This window comes from Macaca mulatta, chromosome 5, assembly GCF_049350105.2.
Source record: "Macaca mulatta isolate MMU2019108-1 chromosome 5, T2T-MMU8v2.0, whole genome shotgun sequence".
Lineage (NCBI taxonomy): Eukaryota > Metazoa > Chordata > Mammalia > Primates > Cercopithecidae > Macaca > Macaca mulatta.
In genome coordinates this window covers 4,582,728-4,598,927 of record NC_133410.1, presented here as the reverse complement: position 1 = coordinate 4,598,927, position 16,200 = coordinate 4,582,728, and the positions used below count along the sequence as shown (strand labels likewise).

General features: G+C 54.0%; 1 protein-coding gene across 1 annotated transcript in view; it reads right to left on the bottom strand.

The window, feature by feature from the left end:
- Nucleotides 1-16,200, bottom strand: part of ACOX3 (acyl-CoA oxidase 3, pristanoyl) — a 60,968-nt gene that overhangs the window by 30,944 nt on the left and 13,824 nt on the right. Inside the window, exons 6-9 of the mRNA XM_028848287.2 lie at nt 14,063-14,206; nt 11,152-11,240; nt 4,839-4,935; nt 2,225-2,407 (exon numbers count right to left, since the gene is read on the bottom strand). Of these exons, the coding sequence (XP_028704120.2) occupies nt 2,225-2,407; nt 4,839-4,935; nt 11,152-11,240; nt 14,063-14,206 (513 nt within the window). The remainder of the gene's footprint in view (nt 1-2,224; nt 2,408-4,838; nt 4,936-11,151; nt 11,241-14,062; nt 14,207-16,200) is intronic.

The following is a 16,200-nucleotide window of genomic DNA, read 5'->3' as shown; positions in this document are numbered from 1 at the left end:
AGAACAGACAAGACACCTGTGTGAACACACCATGGTTCCCATGAAGGGCAGCCCATCCTAGGGACCGTGAAAGCCAGTGCAGGGAGAGGCCGTCAGGGCCGTGCACCCACGAGTGCTGAAGGTCTCCATGTGTCTTCCCGGCTCATCAGAAAACCTTCATCCTGACACGCTTTCAACTCAGCCAGTTCGGCTTTCCCCCATGGCCCCTGACGGACAACCCCAAACGCAATTCCATAAACGGCCACTATTCACAGCTGTCCCATCAAAGTCACTACAGAACAAAGTGCCAGTCCATCTGTGAACTCAGAAGGCCGCGCTGCTAGGGGCCAACTCCCCGGCACACGGACTGACTGGCTGACAGCACGTGCCTCATGAGCCTGTGAGGACGAGGCTGTCACCCTGGGACAGATGGGAAAGCTGAGGCCCACACAGAGCTGGCAGCCCCTCGAAAGGCAGAGTGCACGTCTTTTTCACTTTGTCTGAAACAGCATAGGGTCCACCTATTGTTGGATGGGTGGGTGGCTGGGTGGATGGATGGATGCATGTATGGTGGGTGGTGGGTAGGTAGATGCATGGGTGGGTGGATGGATGAATCCGTGGATGGGTAGATGGATGGGTGGGTGGATGTGTGGACAGGTGGGTGGATGCATGGATATGTGGGTGGATGCATGGATGGGTGGGTGGGTGGGTGGCTGGGTACATGGCAGGACAAGCCTGAGAGGATCCTGAGGAAACCGCCATCACCACCATGGTCTAACGTGTCAAGAGTGCTGAGCTGCCATGGCACCAGCTGCCTCCATGCCCTAACTTTTTAAAATCCTCACACTGATCCTAGGAAGAAGTTTTATCATCAGTTCTAATTTACAAATGATAAAATGAGAGCATAGCAAAGCTAAAGACCTTGCCTGAGGGCACAAAGCCAGTTGGGGGTGGGCCTTGGTGGTGAGGTCAAGCATGGTGGCCCCAGTGCGCTCTCTTGACTGCCGAGCTGCCCTTGGCACCCAGAGTGCTGTGACCATACACGGGAGAGGATGGGTGCCACACAGGCATGAACAAGAACACTTACTAAACAGGCTCATAGCTCTGGTCAAAGGATGTGGAAAAAAACAACTGCAATTCTGTTACAATTTCCTCGAAGTTTCACCCAAATCTACCTTTGTTCATGCACAGCTTGGTCCGGGACCTGGGCCTGAGTTAGCCTATGCACTTTAACTGGATTTCCTATTTGATCCTCAGTTCCCCCACCGGTAAAATGGGAGTAATCCCAACCCTCTTAGCTGTGAAGACCAAACCCATGGCACAGGGCTCATGCCCTGCAAGCACCACAGGAACGTTCACTGCGAAAATTCATCCCCCTTCCGTGAAACAACATCTGTGCTTTTCCACGCTGCTGCCTGGGCTGCGTGTGTGCACGTCCACAGCTGCCCCGTCTCTGAGGACGTGTAGGGCCCACGCTCTGTGCCCACGCCACTGTTCTAAATGCCATCGCAGTGAACAGGGCTGTACGCTCAGCTGCTGCTTCTTCCAGATCACCTGCCAGGCATCATTTCTTAGGGATGGGATGAAAGTGTCAAAAAGCATGTACAGGGCATGCAAGGCCACTGCCTGCCAAGCTGTGGCGGCCTCACCTGAACGTGCGGCTGTGCACACATCCACCTCCCAGAGCCGCCCCATACTTGCTTCCTTCTGGCCGGGTGCGGTGACTCACACCCGGAATCCCAGCACTTTGGGAGGCCGAAGCAGGTGCATCACCTGAGGTCAGGAGTTTGAGACCAGCCTGGCCAAAATGGCGGAACCCTGTCTCTACTAAAAATACAAAAATTAGCCGGGCATGGTGGTGCATGCCGTAATTCCAGCTACTCGGGAGGCTGAGACACGAGAATCACTTGAACCTGGGAGGCGGAGGTTGCAGTGAGCCAAGATCATGCCCACCGCACTCCAGCCTTGGTGACAGAGCAAGACTCCATCTGAAAAAAAAAAAAAAAAAAGACTTGCTTCTTTCTATCGTCCTTATTTTGGCTACTTCACATATACTCTTTTTAAATTAAAAACCATTTACTGGAAGCCTTGTGGCCTGAGGTGCCGCACTTCTGCTAACTAATCATCCTGTTAATTGCCTTAAGAGCTTTGATCAACTCCCAGTAACCAAACTGCAACTATGTAAAAGAAGTGAATTTGCACATAAAATAGAAAGACAATGAAAGGATGCTTGAAAACCCTGTACCTGCATTGGATACTCAAGCACGGCTATTTCCTCCTCCTGGGTGGGTCCAAACTGACGCCGAGTGGCTGAGAAGCGAAGAGCGATGGCTATGGCCAGCTTTAGGTTAACGACGGCCAGGCTCAGGATGGAGACCCGGCCAGAGGACAGGCCCCCCAGGGACACTCCGAAGCGCTGCCTGACGTCCTGCGGAAGGAGTGCAGATGATGAGCGCAAGCCCAGCCGCGCAGCCACCTTGGACAGAGCGGCCTAGAGGCGAAGGTGCCCTCGTTTGTTCATTCAGAGTAGACCGGTGCCCACCTGCCCATGCCTCATCCCCAGGGTGCCCCAGGCACAGGACGGTGCGGCAGCGGGTACAGGTGTCACTGATGAACCGTGGATGGAATGGGGGCACTGGGGAGGGGACACCCAGCTGCCTGGAGAAGGGACAGTCCTCGCAGAGGGAACGGTATGACAGCACTGTTACCCAGTGCTTTGGGGACTTGCAAACCATCTGCCTGGAGATTCCAAGGCCCACCTTTAACCTTGGCAAGAATCAGATGTGGCCTGTACTGCCAGAGGGCAGGGGCGGAGTCCATTAAAGGAAGTCATGCCAGGGGGTTTCACGGACACCTCTCCTTCCCTGTGTGCCTGTCAATAGGCAGCTCCTTTCCGTGCGTCTAGCTGGAATCTTCCATCCACTACCTCCTCACACGCATCACCGGCATCAGCAGCGGCTGTTGCTAAGGCCTGTCCAGGCTGTTGTGGGCACATCCAGTCTACAGCCCTTGCCACGTGATCTGACCGTCCTTCCTGCCCTGCCCCTTGCTGCCCCATCAGGCCCGCTCCTCTGACCATCTAGGTCCTTCTTCCAAGGCAGCATGGTAATTGTGTGTCTGAGTGTATTAATCACACTCTCACACAGGAATCACATCTCATTGTGCTTAAAAACATAGTTAAGCCGGGCGCAGTGGCTCATGCCTGCAATCCCAACACTTTGGGAGGCTGAGGTGGGCGGATCACCTGAGGTCAGGAGTTCAAGACCGGCCTGGCCAACATGGTGAAACCCCGTCTCTACTGAAAATACGTAAATTAGCCAGGCATGGAGGCGGGTGCCTATAGTCCCAGCTACTCGGGAGGCTGACGCAGGAGAATCACTTGAACCTGGGAGGCAGAGGAGACGTTGCAGCGAGCTGAGATTGTGCTGCTGCACTCCAGCCTGTGTGACAGAGCAAGACTCCATCTCAAGAAATATATATACATATATATTTAAAGTGATTTCCCTTTAAGGGTATAAAATATGATTTCACTGTCTTCATGCATTCACTGTCATGTTTGAGAAATCTGAAGTTCAAGTGTTTTTTATTCCACTGGAGTCAGATCTGGAAGATTCTAGAATTTTCTCTTAGGGATTCCTCGATTTCTCTACTGTGTGCCTGGGTACGTGCACAGGTACTTTCTTACTTTTCCTCTTTGGTCCTCCATGAGTCCCTTCAACCAAAGGCCTTCTTCTCCTCTCTCATTTAGAGACATTTCTCTCCTTTATTTCTCTAAACTTCATTTCTTTCTTTCTTTTTTGAGATGGGGTCTCGCTCTGTTGCCCAGGCTGGGGTGCAGTGGTGCAATCATGGCTCACTGCTGCCTGACCTCCTGGGCTCAAGTTACCCTACCACCTCAGCCTCTCAAGTAGCAGACTACAGGCATGTGCTACCATGCCCAGCTAATTTTTGCATTTTTAGTAGAGATGGGGTTTTGCCACATTGCCCAGGCTGGTCTGGAACTCCTGGGCTCAAGTGATCTGCCCACCTTGGCCTTCCAAAGTCCTAGGGTTACGGGCATGAGCCACTGCACCCAGCCTTCATTTTCTTTAATCCTCTCCTTCTGCCTTCTAGAGGACAAGTTTCCAATCCCTAATTCATCCTCCTGAGATAGTCATCCCATCTGCTGTGCTTGTTCTTCCAGTCACTTTATTTTTAATTGATGTTGGATCTCCGTTTGTGAGCCGCTCCTGGTCTCGTGTTGCTGTTCCCATTCCGGGCACCCTGTGTGTCTCTGGGCATCCCCATCACGCTCCTTCTCCATCATGCTTCCTGCATGTCAGATGCTGCATGCTGCTGGGAACTGGTATTCCAAGGGTGTGTGCTCGGGGGGGGGGGGGGGGGGCCACCTGCTGTGAGCTCATGATTCCTGAGGGCCATCAGCTACGACCTGGGCCATCGCCCCCCGAGACCATGATCTCTCTTCTGCTCTCCATGAACTTAAACCAGGCGTGAGTTCTAGACACCAGGGGACTCTGTTTGTCGTCCCCCTTTGTGGACAGTTTGCCAGGAGACCCGTTTCCTTTGAATCTTCAGGAAAGCGTCACTGGAAGTGGGCAGTCCTCTAACTGCAGCCCTCGAAGGGGAGTGGGCATTGTCAGACCCAGACTCACCCCCTGTACACCAGCACCTGGTGCTGTGGCTATCCCGAGTCCCCTTCTAGTGGGAGCACCAGAACCCAAACCAGGAGAAGTATGCCCCAGCAACGCCTGGCCCATGTGGAGGGGTCTCCTTTCCAGGCGCAGGGAGGAGCACAGAGCCAGGCCCTGCAGAGGAAGGCACTGGGAAGTGCGGCACACAAACGGACCCCATGCCTGTACCTTAAAGGGGCTGACGTAGGTGCCCTCGGGGGTGACATCTCCCATCCGGTTCAGGAGGCTCTGGCGAGGAACTCTGACCTTGTGGAACATGGCGAAACTGTGTGGGGAAGCAGCAGGGCTTCTGTTAAAAGGGGGTCCTGCCCTGAGGCTCTTCTCTTCTCCCCCAAGGGCAGCCGAAAAGGTGATGCAATCCCCGAAGACAAAGAAAATGGCAGAGGGCACGCCAGTAGACAGGAACATTCAACCAACTTTCTATTAAAGAAAGTAGTCTAGGCAGGAACAGTGGCTCATGCCCAGAATCCCAACTCTTTGGAAGACCGAGACAGGAGGATTGCTTGAGCCTAGGAGTTCGAGACCAGCCTGGGCAACACAGTGAGACCCTGTTTCTAAAAAAAAAAAAAAAAAAAGGCCCGGTGTGGTGGCTGTAATCCCAGCACTTTGGGAGGCCGAGGCAGGAGGATAACCTCAGGTCAGGAGTTTGAAACCAGCCTGACCAATATGATGAAACCTCGTCTCTACTAAAAAAATTAGCCGGAGTGGTGGCTTGTGCCTGTAGTCCCAGCTACTTAGGAGGCTGAGACAGGAGAATTGTTTGAACCCGGGTGGCAGAGGTTGCAGTAAGCCAAGATCTCGCCACTGCACTCTAGCCTTGGTGACAGAGCAAGACTCCATCTCAAAAATAATAGTAATAATAATAATAATAATAAAAGCATTGTGTATATGGTAAGTTGTACTCCAGGTACAGAACTCCAGATATTCAACAGAAAAGACAAGAACTGTGTTTCTAAAGATTGGAATCTCTGATTCTCATACTTCAATCTCAAACCAGAATCCACAATGTGATAATATTGGCAAACTGAGGTTTAAAACTCTTAAGTCAAACAAAATAAGTGGTGTGATGGCATCGGTGCTCCCTCGGCAAGCAAACTCACTTCTTTTGAACAGATGAGCATAGGATTACACATACACACACATTGTTATGGCTCATGATGTGTTAATAACCAGAGATATCTGTTATGGTCGTCTGGTCAGGAAAACCTATTTCACAGCAGTCTAGGGAATAAGGCTGTGCTAGGTTATGAATATTACATAAACTGTGCAAAAACCCCCCAAAACAAACTTCAAAATATCAATAGTTCCTATAGCAACTTATCTGATTCCTAAGATCACATGCAATGCCTTAGGGCAGCAGTCCTCAACCTTTTTGGCACCAGGGACTGGCTTTATGGAAGACAATTTTTCCACAAATGAGGGGGAGGTGGGGGTGGTTTCGGGATGATTCAAGCACATTATATTTATTGTGCACTTTATTTCTATTACTATCACATTGTAACACATAATGAAATAATTATACGATTTGCCATAATGCAGAATCAGTGGGAGCCTGAGCTTGTTTTTCTGCAACTAGATGGTCCCATCTGGGGGTGATGGGAGACAGTGACAGATCATCAGGCATTAGATTCTCATAAAGAGCAGCACTCACCCTAGATTCCTCACATGCGCAGTTCACAGTAGGATTCACGCTCCTGTAAGAATCTAATGCCGCCACCGCTCTGACAGGAGGAGCAGCTCAGGTGCTCGTGCGAGCAATGGGGAGTGGCTCTAAACACAGAGGAAGCTTCACTGGCCCACTGGATGCTCACCTCCTGCTGGGTGACCTAGTTCCTACCAGGCCACAGACCAGTACTGCGGGCTTGGGGACCCCTGCCTTACACAATAGTCTTTTACTAACCCATGGAAAACACCGTCCACAAAGAACAATCGCACATGCTGGGAGGGAAACGGAGGCACCCCCGTTTCCTGCATGGGCTCTTCCTTTAGTCCTGCTCTGGATGCCCCCATACCCCCGTCGCCACCTGGTCCCAGGCTGTCAGCTCTGCAGGCTGTCAGCTCTGCCGGCCTGGCCCGATTCGCTTCCTCCCCTCCATCCCCACCTAGGACCCAGCACCTCCATCCCTACTCAGCTCCCCTGAGTGGATTTCCTGCAACAACCATATTGGCTCTTCCCTAACTCCACCTCTTCAGCCCGTCCTCCCTGTGGGAGCACGGCCCTTTCCCAAAGGCCTTCGGAATGGCAGTGGCCAATGTGGAGAGTCCGCCCAAAGCCAACCTCCGTCTGCCCCTCTAACAGCAACGACGCCTTGCCGTGAGGTGGTCCCGCCTGCCTGTGGTGCCCCATCCACCAGGCTCTCTTCTGGCCTTGTGCCCTCCCTGCAGTCACTGTTGACACCAGGCAGCCCTCGGCCCACCTGGGAATTCTGTGCCCCACCCTGGGAAGGGTATGAGGCGGACCCCAGGGTGGGGTCCCTCGACCGTCACCTTTCCTGGTTCCTGGGTGAGCTAGCTGCCTCTCAGCAGTCTCCCGGGGCTCACTTCTATGAGGGGGCCACTGTGCATGGGGCCTCCCAGACTTAAGGGACAGGCACATAAGTGGCATGGTATGAACAAGCCAGGTGGGATCAGATGACATCCTCTGAGGCATAAGGGCCAGGCCAGGATCCCAACTCCTGGGACAGCCTGAGGGAGAGACACAGCAGTTTCCATGCTCCCAGAAGGAGCCAGGCCCTGGGGCCGCGTGGGGATGGGGCTGGAGCTCCTTAGGGAAACCTGGGCGACCTGGTGAGGGAAGGGCTCTCAGCCGCTTTGCCGGGCACCTGCCCACCTGCAAGAAGCGAAAGGCAGTGGGGGGGCCAGCTCCTCCAAAGCCCTAGGCCCGACTGCCCAGCTGGGTGGCAGCTTCCCCCATGCCAGAGCCGCACACTCAGAACACCCCACCGCGTGAGAAAAACCTTGCCTCGGTGCCAACAGCCCCAGCGTGCTCCAGCCTGTTACTTGAAAGCCACAGAATGCCTTTTCCAGTATGATCTGGTCACAGTCAGCGCGCTTTTCAAGGAGTGGAAATTCTTTGCCCATTCTCACCACACGGAATATATGTATACTTGCAAAAACATTCCCGTGAGTTTCAAGGAAAGCAAACTTCCACAAAGTCTCATGGGATCCCTTCTGTTCCACAGAAGCTCTTCCAGTGGCGGTCAGATGTGGTCAACTCAAACGCAAGCCAGATCCCCGGCGGGCGATGTGTGCGTATGTCACAGGTGTGTGTGAGCACAGCACAGGAGGGGTGTGTGTGTGTCACCGGACATGCATATGGCACAAGAGGCCTGAGTGTGGCGCAGAAACCCTCACCCCAACCCCCAGGAGCGCCCAGGCCTCAGCACTCACCCCGCACCCTGGGCCTCCCGCTTCATATCACAGCAGCTTCCTTCCTCCCTTGGGGCCTCGAAGGGCCCCCCAGCCCAGCCCAGTCTGCCAGAGCAGACCGTTGAGTTTGGCGGGCCTCCTCCCAGCCACCGCCTCAGTTCAGGGCAAACGCAAGGAGAAAGACCCTTAAGTGCAGCCCACCTTAAGAGTCTGGCTGAAACTATCACTTGAAAACATCTTTATGGTTTTGCTTTTAGAGCTATTTGGCTAAAATTAATCCACACAATTTACATTTACCTCGGATTTGTAGGCAGTCATCCCACATACCCAGGAGTTCTTGTAAAGTGACAAAATCTAACCTATAAATTGTAACCACTTTTTTCAAGATAAATGATTTCAACATTGGTAACAAAAATCGCTAAATGATAACGCTGATCTTGGAAAAGATGGACATCCAGGCAGAATTCAGCGGGGAAACCTGGAGGGAACACCGGTATCACTGCGCCCCCTGCTGGGCGCACTGCCCAGACCCGTCAGCCCTGGACGGGAAGGTGCATTTCTGGAAAGGGGCGAGAGCAGGTCTCCAGCATCACCCCTGTTGGCTCCCATCCCAGCCCCACCTCCGCCTTCAAAGGCTCAGGGATCAAAGACGGGCGCATCCCACTGCATCCCTGTCACCCTGCAGAAAGCCATGGTGGGAAGGCTCTGGAGGCATGGGGACCTGGCTTGGTGGAGCAGCTCCGAAGCAGTGTCAAACGGTTGTCGTCATTGTGTCCATGGCGATCCTATAGCAGAGTGTATTTCTGAGTCTTACAAGAGCCTTTACCGCATCAGTGTGATGTATTAATCATTAATGGTTTGATCTAATGCTCCTTTGAATATTATCCCAGTAAGAGGTGTGGATTCAATCTCTAGAAATACGTTTATTAGGGGGGAACCAAGTGCAGGTTTTCACTGCAATGTCCCAAAATAATGTCAAAGCCTCTCATTCATGAAACTGAAAGAGCAGTGAAGAGCCTTGCTCACACCCGAGGCCGCCCACTGGATGTGACAATTCACCACCGCCATACGCCCAGGAGGAGACGCCTGCCCGGCCTCACGTGCACACATAGGACACTTCAGTAGATGGGGTAACGGTGCCTGTGGCTGCAGAGACCTGAACGGGATCAGCCAGGTCTAATGAAAGGATGATGCAGGTTCTCCAGAACAACGCAGTGCCTCCCACACCCCATTTCCTGCACGGCGCTTCAGAGCTTCTCACCCCGAGGCCAGAGCCATCCTTCTCAAACAGACCAAACCGCATCACGTTCTCCCGATGGCTGGGGGCTTCCCGCTGCCCTGAGGGCGAAGGGCCTGAATAGCGACCTTCCATACCCGTCACACGGGCACTGTCCCTGCCAAGCGCCTCCCAGGCACCCTGAGAAAGTAGTCATGCAAGAGAATTGGCAGCCGCAGGTCAGGGGTAACGCTCTCCTCCCTGCCAACTCCAACATTAACGAGTAGGTTCCTTGTGTTAATGTTGGTATAGGCCAGTGAGAACCCAGAATTCTGCAGGACAGGTGGAGTTAGGAGGGCTGTGCAAATGTGTCTTGTTTCGCTTTTTTTTTTTTTTTTTTTTTTGCCTGAAATCACAAGAATTTGCTTTTTAACAATGTCCTTTTACTTTCTTCTCAAGTTGACACTGTATACAAATCAATCAAGATTTTCCTCTTTAGTACAGTCTGGGGTCCTGCCTGTTTTAAAGGACTAGCAGAGATCTAAGACACTCCCTGCCTGTCACCCTGACTTCTTAGAAGAGACAGGCAGAAGGCGGTTTCTCCACAGCTGGGCAGATGCCCACTGGCCCATCTTCTCCCTCTGGAGACATCCTGGTCACAACCACCAGTTATTTCCAGCAGCTCCTCAAGGCAGCCTCCTCTCCCCTCCACCAGCCTTGCTATGAAGCCGCATATCTAGAAACGCTCTTGAGACGTCTTGCAGGCCATCAGGCTCAGGCATGGTCACACCTTGTCCCACTCCCCCCAAGCTATAAATCATCTCGTGGGCACAGAGGGGTCTGCACCCTGCTGGGTCAGGCTCTCAGGGAGATGGCGTGTGGAGTCCAGCATTCCCAGTGAGGGAGGCACCAACCAGGCCAGTGGCCAGGAAGTTCAAGCCCGGCCTGCTCAGGCAGGACCTGGCAGGGCCCTGGCACAGGGACCTCTGTTGTCACCTACTTTACGGATGAGGAAATACCAAGAAAGCTGGTCAAGGTGACACAAAGGGCTGGCTGCACACCTATCTCAATCCAAAGGTCATGCTGCTAATGACCCGGAGCCCCAAAATCCAATCCCTCAAAGACCCTCAAGGCCCTTGAGGCCTGGCCTCCCTACCCTGCCCCCATCCCAGCACCCGCCTGGGCCTGACACTTCCCACTGCTCCCTCCACCTGAAACGCTGCACATTCCAGAATCACTGGCCGCTTCTCCCCGGCCACCCAGGCCTCCATGTGGCCATCAAGCATTCATTAGTCTTTCCAGGCCCCTCCCCAAGCCAGGGTGTGCACGCCCATCCCACCCTTCAGCCAGGCCTTGGCCACACCAACCGGGTGTCACATCTGTGCTGCTAAATGGATATCTGTGGGCTGATGAAACAAATAAACTGGCGGAATTCTCTTTCTAACCACTGTGACACTGAGATTACCCGGAAAGGAGCAAGCCCACTCCGGAGGCAGAAACTGCAGATATGGGTCCCTTGAGATCAGCATGGATGTGTGTGGAGGCCGAGCCGGGGGAGGCTCAGGATGCCGGCGAGGACCTCACACAGAGGAGGCAGCCCCCCAGGCAGGGGCCCCACCAGCTGCGCGCAGACGCCTGCGTCTGATCTGAAAGAGGGGAGCCGCCTGCCAAGGTGAAGCTGGTTTGCTGAGGTCTCTGATCAAGCTGGCCTCCCAAAGTGGAGTTCAAGCAGGACATGGCCAGTGCACGCACAGGGGCTAGGCGTAGGTCCCCACAGCGTTTCAGTCTAAGAGGGCAGGGCACGGCACTCATGGGGCCGGTGAGATCTCAGACATGAGCGACACGCAACCTGGGCTTCTGCAGGAAGCTCAGGGCTCAACAGCCTCCATCACTCACCCGTTATCCAGACCGTTCTGCCCGAGTTTCTTCCCCATGTCGCCGACCATCACTCCGGGCATGGGAAGAAGGGTCTTCGGGTCCCGGATCTATACAAAGCCACAGAAAGCAGCAAACAGCAACTGTTACAATCACACAAAAATCAAAACAAGTGTGTTCAGAAACCCACAGGGTGGGCCACGGGCTCAACGCTGGGTGGCTGTGGGTTAAACCATCCTCCAGAAATGATACATCCAAGTCCTAACCCAGGACCTGGGAATGGGAGCTTATTTGGAAATAGTGTCCGGCAGATATAATGAATTTAAGAGCTTCAAGATGAGGTCAACCTGAATCACCCAGGTGGGCCCTAAATCCCACGGCAAGTGTCCTGTGAGAGTCAGAAGAGGAGTGGGCGTGGGGAAGAGGGGGCCACGTGGAGACGGAGGCAGAGTGCAGCGCTGGGGCCACAGGCCTGGGGCCACCAGGAGCTGGAAGAGATAGAAAGGATCCTGCCCTGGAGCCTTCAGAGGGAATGCCACCCTAAAGATTCCTCCATTTCAGACCGCTGGCCTCCAGAGTTGGGAGAGTACATTATGCTGTTCCGAGTGCCCTGGTTTGTGATGCTTTGCTGTGGCAGCAGCGAGAGACTAACACGGGGGCCGGTGCTGCTGGGAGGACATCGGGAATTTCATACTCATGTTTTAGACTCAGGACTTCCCGCTAGATCTTAGTAAAGTGATAAAACGGTGCGCAAATAGGTGCAGTGGGAGAAACAGCTATGATTATTCTGGTCAATCACCATGCCCCAAGATACAGGGCCAGCCAGCTGATGGCTGCACACTGTGGGAACCCAAGGGAAAGGACGTGGAGCTTCATCCTTGGGCACTGTTACCACAGGGATTCCCAACCATGGGACGCGCCGCCTTCCCCTTCCCCACCAGGGGACATGGGTGGTGTCTGGAGAGATTCTGGTTGTCTTCACTGGAGGGAGCTTTGACACAGAGTGGGCAGAAGCCAGAGGTTCTCAGCCCAGCCCAGGCACACAGGGCGCCCCAGTGAGCGCTACCCAGCCCAAACTGTCACCAGAGCCAAAGTGGAAAAGCTGCTTTAGAGAAACATGGAAGTGGTGCTGCTGGGAATGTAGCTATGTGCATGACCTGCTAGCTGGCTTCTGTTTATGTCTGTGAATTCACCATCTAACTTCACTGAACTCTAAAATAAAGAAACACTCCAAAAGGGCTAAAACCCAAATGTAAACATCCTCTCCTTTTCTAAAAGTTTTCAGCAAGACCCAATAAAGATTCAGACACTGTCTCTCTCTCACACACACACACACACACACACACACACACACACACACACACACAAAAGAAGAAAAAACCTGCAAAAGATGCCCGCCCCTCCACCCATCAGCTCAGGTCTGGGACACGGAGCACAATCCTGTCCAAATGACCCCAAGACCACCGTTTCCATCCCTCCTTATCAGGCAGGAGGCCGTGGCTCTGGGAGGGGACTCAGGTGTCCTGAGCATTTGGTGCAGTGGCGCTCCGACGGCGAAAGGAGCGACACAATCCTGCGGAGTGTTTTTAGCACAACATGAATGAGTCTAAAACACTGCGGTTCTATGGCCCAAAAGTCAGACACGCCGAAAGCTGCCGAATTCTAGTCCAGGCAACTCTACTCCAGGTAGAAATCTATAATCACAGAAACAAGGTAAACGGGCCTCAGGTAACTATGATGCTGTCATAAAGACATATTTGGCCTTGTCCCTGCTTCCCAGCACACAACTCCTAAAACCCTTGACTCTCTGCAGTGGTGAGAGTCTTGTGCGTGCTCATGAGATGGCTGCAGACCCCTAGGTAGCTTCAGGATGAAGACCAAGGTGCAATTAGGGGGTTGGTCAGAGGCACAGGCCACAACCTGGACTTGCCATCGGCATCCAAAGGGTTGGGGAGCTTCTGTGGGACTGAGCCCTCACTGTGGGGGTCTGAGGCTCACCCCAGGTGAACAGCATCAGTATGGAGTTAAATTAGAGGACGCCTAGCTGCTTTCTGCTGCAGAGCTGCGTGCTGGTGGGGAGAAACCCACACACATCTAATGTCAGAGCGTTGTGTTGGCTGCATGACAGTAGGAAAACCATTTCGGTTTTGTCCTGTATCCTTAAAATGAAAAAAATCTCTCTGGTCTGCATTAGCTCAAACATCAGGTCAACTGAAAATTAACATGAGCAACAAAAGAAAAAAAGAAACATAAAACTGGACTTCATCGAAATTGAAAAACTTTGTGCATCAAATCAACTGGATGGTCTCAGCCGGAAGCCTTGGCCAGGCCCTCTCAGCTGTGTCACTGGGGGATATTGGGCTGGTTGGTTCTTTCTAAGGCAAGGGCAGGGCTGTCTGCACCATGGGCGGAGCTGCAGGATACACTGTGGGTGGGGCTGCCTGTGCACCGTGGGAGGGGCTGTGGGATATACCATAGGCGGGGCTGTCTGCACTGTGGGCAGGGCTGTCTGCACCGTGGGTGGAGCTGTCTGTGCACTGCGGGTGGGGCGGTAGGATACACTTTGAGCAGGCCTGTCTGTGCACCGTGGGCAGGGCTATCTGTACTGTGGGTGGGGCTGTGTGTGCACTGTGGGTGGGGCTGTCTCTGCACTGCAGGTGGGGCTGTAGGACACTGTGGGCGGGGCTGTGGGATACACTGTGAGCCGGGCTGTCTGTGCACTGTGGGCAGGGCTATCTGCACTGTGGGCGGGGCTGCCTGCACTGTGGGCGGGGCTATGGGATGCATTGTGGGGTGCTCAGCAGCGTCCCTGGTCCACTCACCAGATGCCAGAAGCATCCCCCACCTAGTTATGACAAAAATGACTCCGGACATTCCCAATGCCTCCTGGGGGTAAACACTGCCCCCACTGAGGGCCACCCCAGTGTCCTACCTGCACGATAAAGGGATGCAGCCCATGGCACTGGTCCCCCGGCACGTGCAGCTTAGCAAACACCACTGCGTGAGTGGCTGTCTTGCCCATGTTGCCAACCCAAAATTTGGCAGCTTCGAAATCAGGGGAATGTATGATGAATTCCTGCACAAGGGAAAAAGGTTGGTTATAATTAGCAAGTGAAGCACATGCAGAATTGGTGTTTTCCTTTTAGACAGGCTCCATTTTCTACGTTCAAAATCTCTGAGGCAAGAGTCGAAACGGATCGCACATTTCAGCTCTTGTATGGCAGGGGCAGGCCTCTTTTTTAAACAGAGCCTATTCCTGGGCCTTATGGCTTAACCTTCAGATGCAAAATGCTCCACAGGCAGGCAAATGCTTCTGGCGAGCTTTCATTATCGTGCACAGTCCTCCGTCCCTGACCACACCCCTCAGGTGGAAACCCCGCCCTGCAGTCCACTCAGTCCTTTAGGACATGTAATTCACAACACCCCGCTGCCCTCTGGCTGTCTCTCCCATCCACAGCTCCATGATTGACAGTTACATCCCAAACGCCCCGAGCACAAGGCAGCCGCTCAGCGCATCAGAAGGAAGGGAGGAATGAACGCATGCGTGAACTAGCAGAAGGGCTGTGGCATCGCAGCGTTCGGGGTTTGGCTAGAAGGGGTGTGGACGGATCCCCCAGGAACACTGAGGGTGCTGCATGGGTCGGGAGCGAAGAGCACGTGGGAACAGGCAGGAGCTGGACCGCTGGGGCTGGGCCTGCCCCAGGGGTGTCTGCTGGGAGCCCCGTGAGTAAGGCTGGGAGGGAGGATGTGGACCAGCAGCACTGTGTAACGTGGCCGGGATCTGCAAGGGAACAAAGATGAGCGCCTTCAGGCAGACAGCCTACAGGTGGCCCACAGAGCCGCCCTGGGCCGCCTTGGGAGACACCGATCCTCCACACGGGGCTTGCCAGTTACTGCGAGGGGCTGTCAGCGGTAAGTTTTGGTTCTGGTTCCAGCCCCTGCAGGGTGGGAGGTGCCCAGGAGGGCTTCCTCCTGTCCAGCCAGTGGAACTCTGTAAACCGAGTAGTGAACAATCATCCTACAGGTTCTGAAGTTTCACTGAGAAGTAGGAGGTGGGGTGGCTGCCAGCCATGCCTTCTGTTCTCTTCTCTCAGGGGACCACCAGCTCTTTGCCTGCCAGAGTGAGGAGGGCTCCCAGTCTCAGCCAGGCTCTCCCCATTCACTCTTCAGCACGTGGCAGTTCTGATACCTCCACCTGTCACTCATTCTCCACAGTGCAGGTGTGCACTGCAACACCAGCCCAAGCCGGCTCTTCGGGGTCTGCCCTCCTCCACACAGATCTTTCCCACCGTCTCAGCTGTCTGGCTGCCTCCTGTGCCCCGGCATACCAGCTTTGCTCTCCGGAGGGCCTCCATGGCACCTGGCACACCTCACTTCTCCCTGCTGGTGTCTGTGTCTCCCCCCGGCCCACAGCTTCAGGATAGCAGAGACCTGTCTGCTGTGCTCACCGCTTCCTGCCCAGTCTCAGAAAGCTGTGCCTCCCACACAGCAGGTACTCAGCAATGCCTGTTGTCCAAATAAATGCTCAGCCAGCAGCCCAGCCTGGATCCCAAGCACCCCAACTCTATGGATCTGAGGCCACACTCTGACCTCCGCTTAGGGATCAAATGCCAAGAAGGAGGTGGAAATGGGAACTGGTCCTCTGATACCCTACCCCAAGGCTACCTGGGTGCTGTCGTCCATCTGACTGTCAGAAAGGGCCCTACCTCCTGGCACTGCAGGCCACAGGCAAAGAGGGCAGCAGGAGGAGAAGCAGCCATGGGGCGAGAAAGACCTGCATTCAGATAAAGATATCTTGTGGCTTAAAAGAAAGTTCCCAAGAGAGCCTCATGCCCTACTTTACTCCCAGTCCCACTCTGAGCAGGAGCCTTGGCCCCACTCCCAAGGCCCCACAGCAGGGGCACCCTGTGAGAGGACCACCTCTTATCCCTGCTGGGCCAGGGGTCCACTTGGGTTCATTACTGGGCTCTTCCATGCAGTACCCCAGGCAGAGTCCACACAGCCCATGCTGTGGAATGAATGGATGGATGGAAGAATGAATGGATGGATGAGAGAATGAATGGATGGATG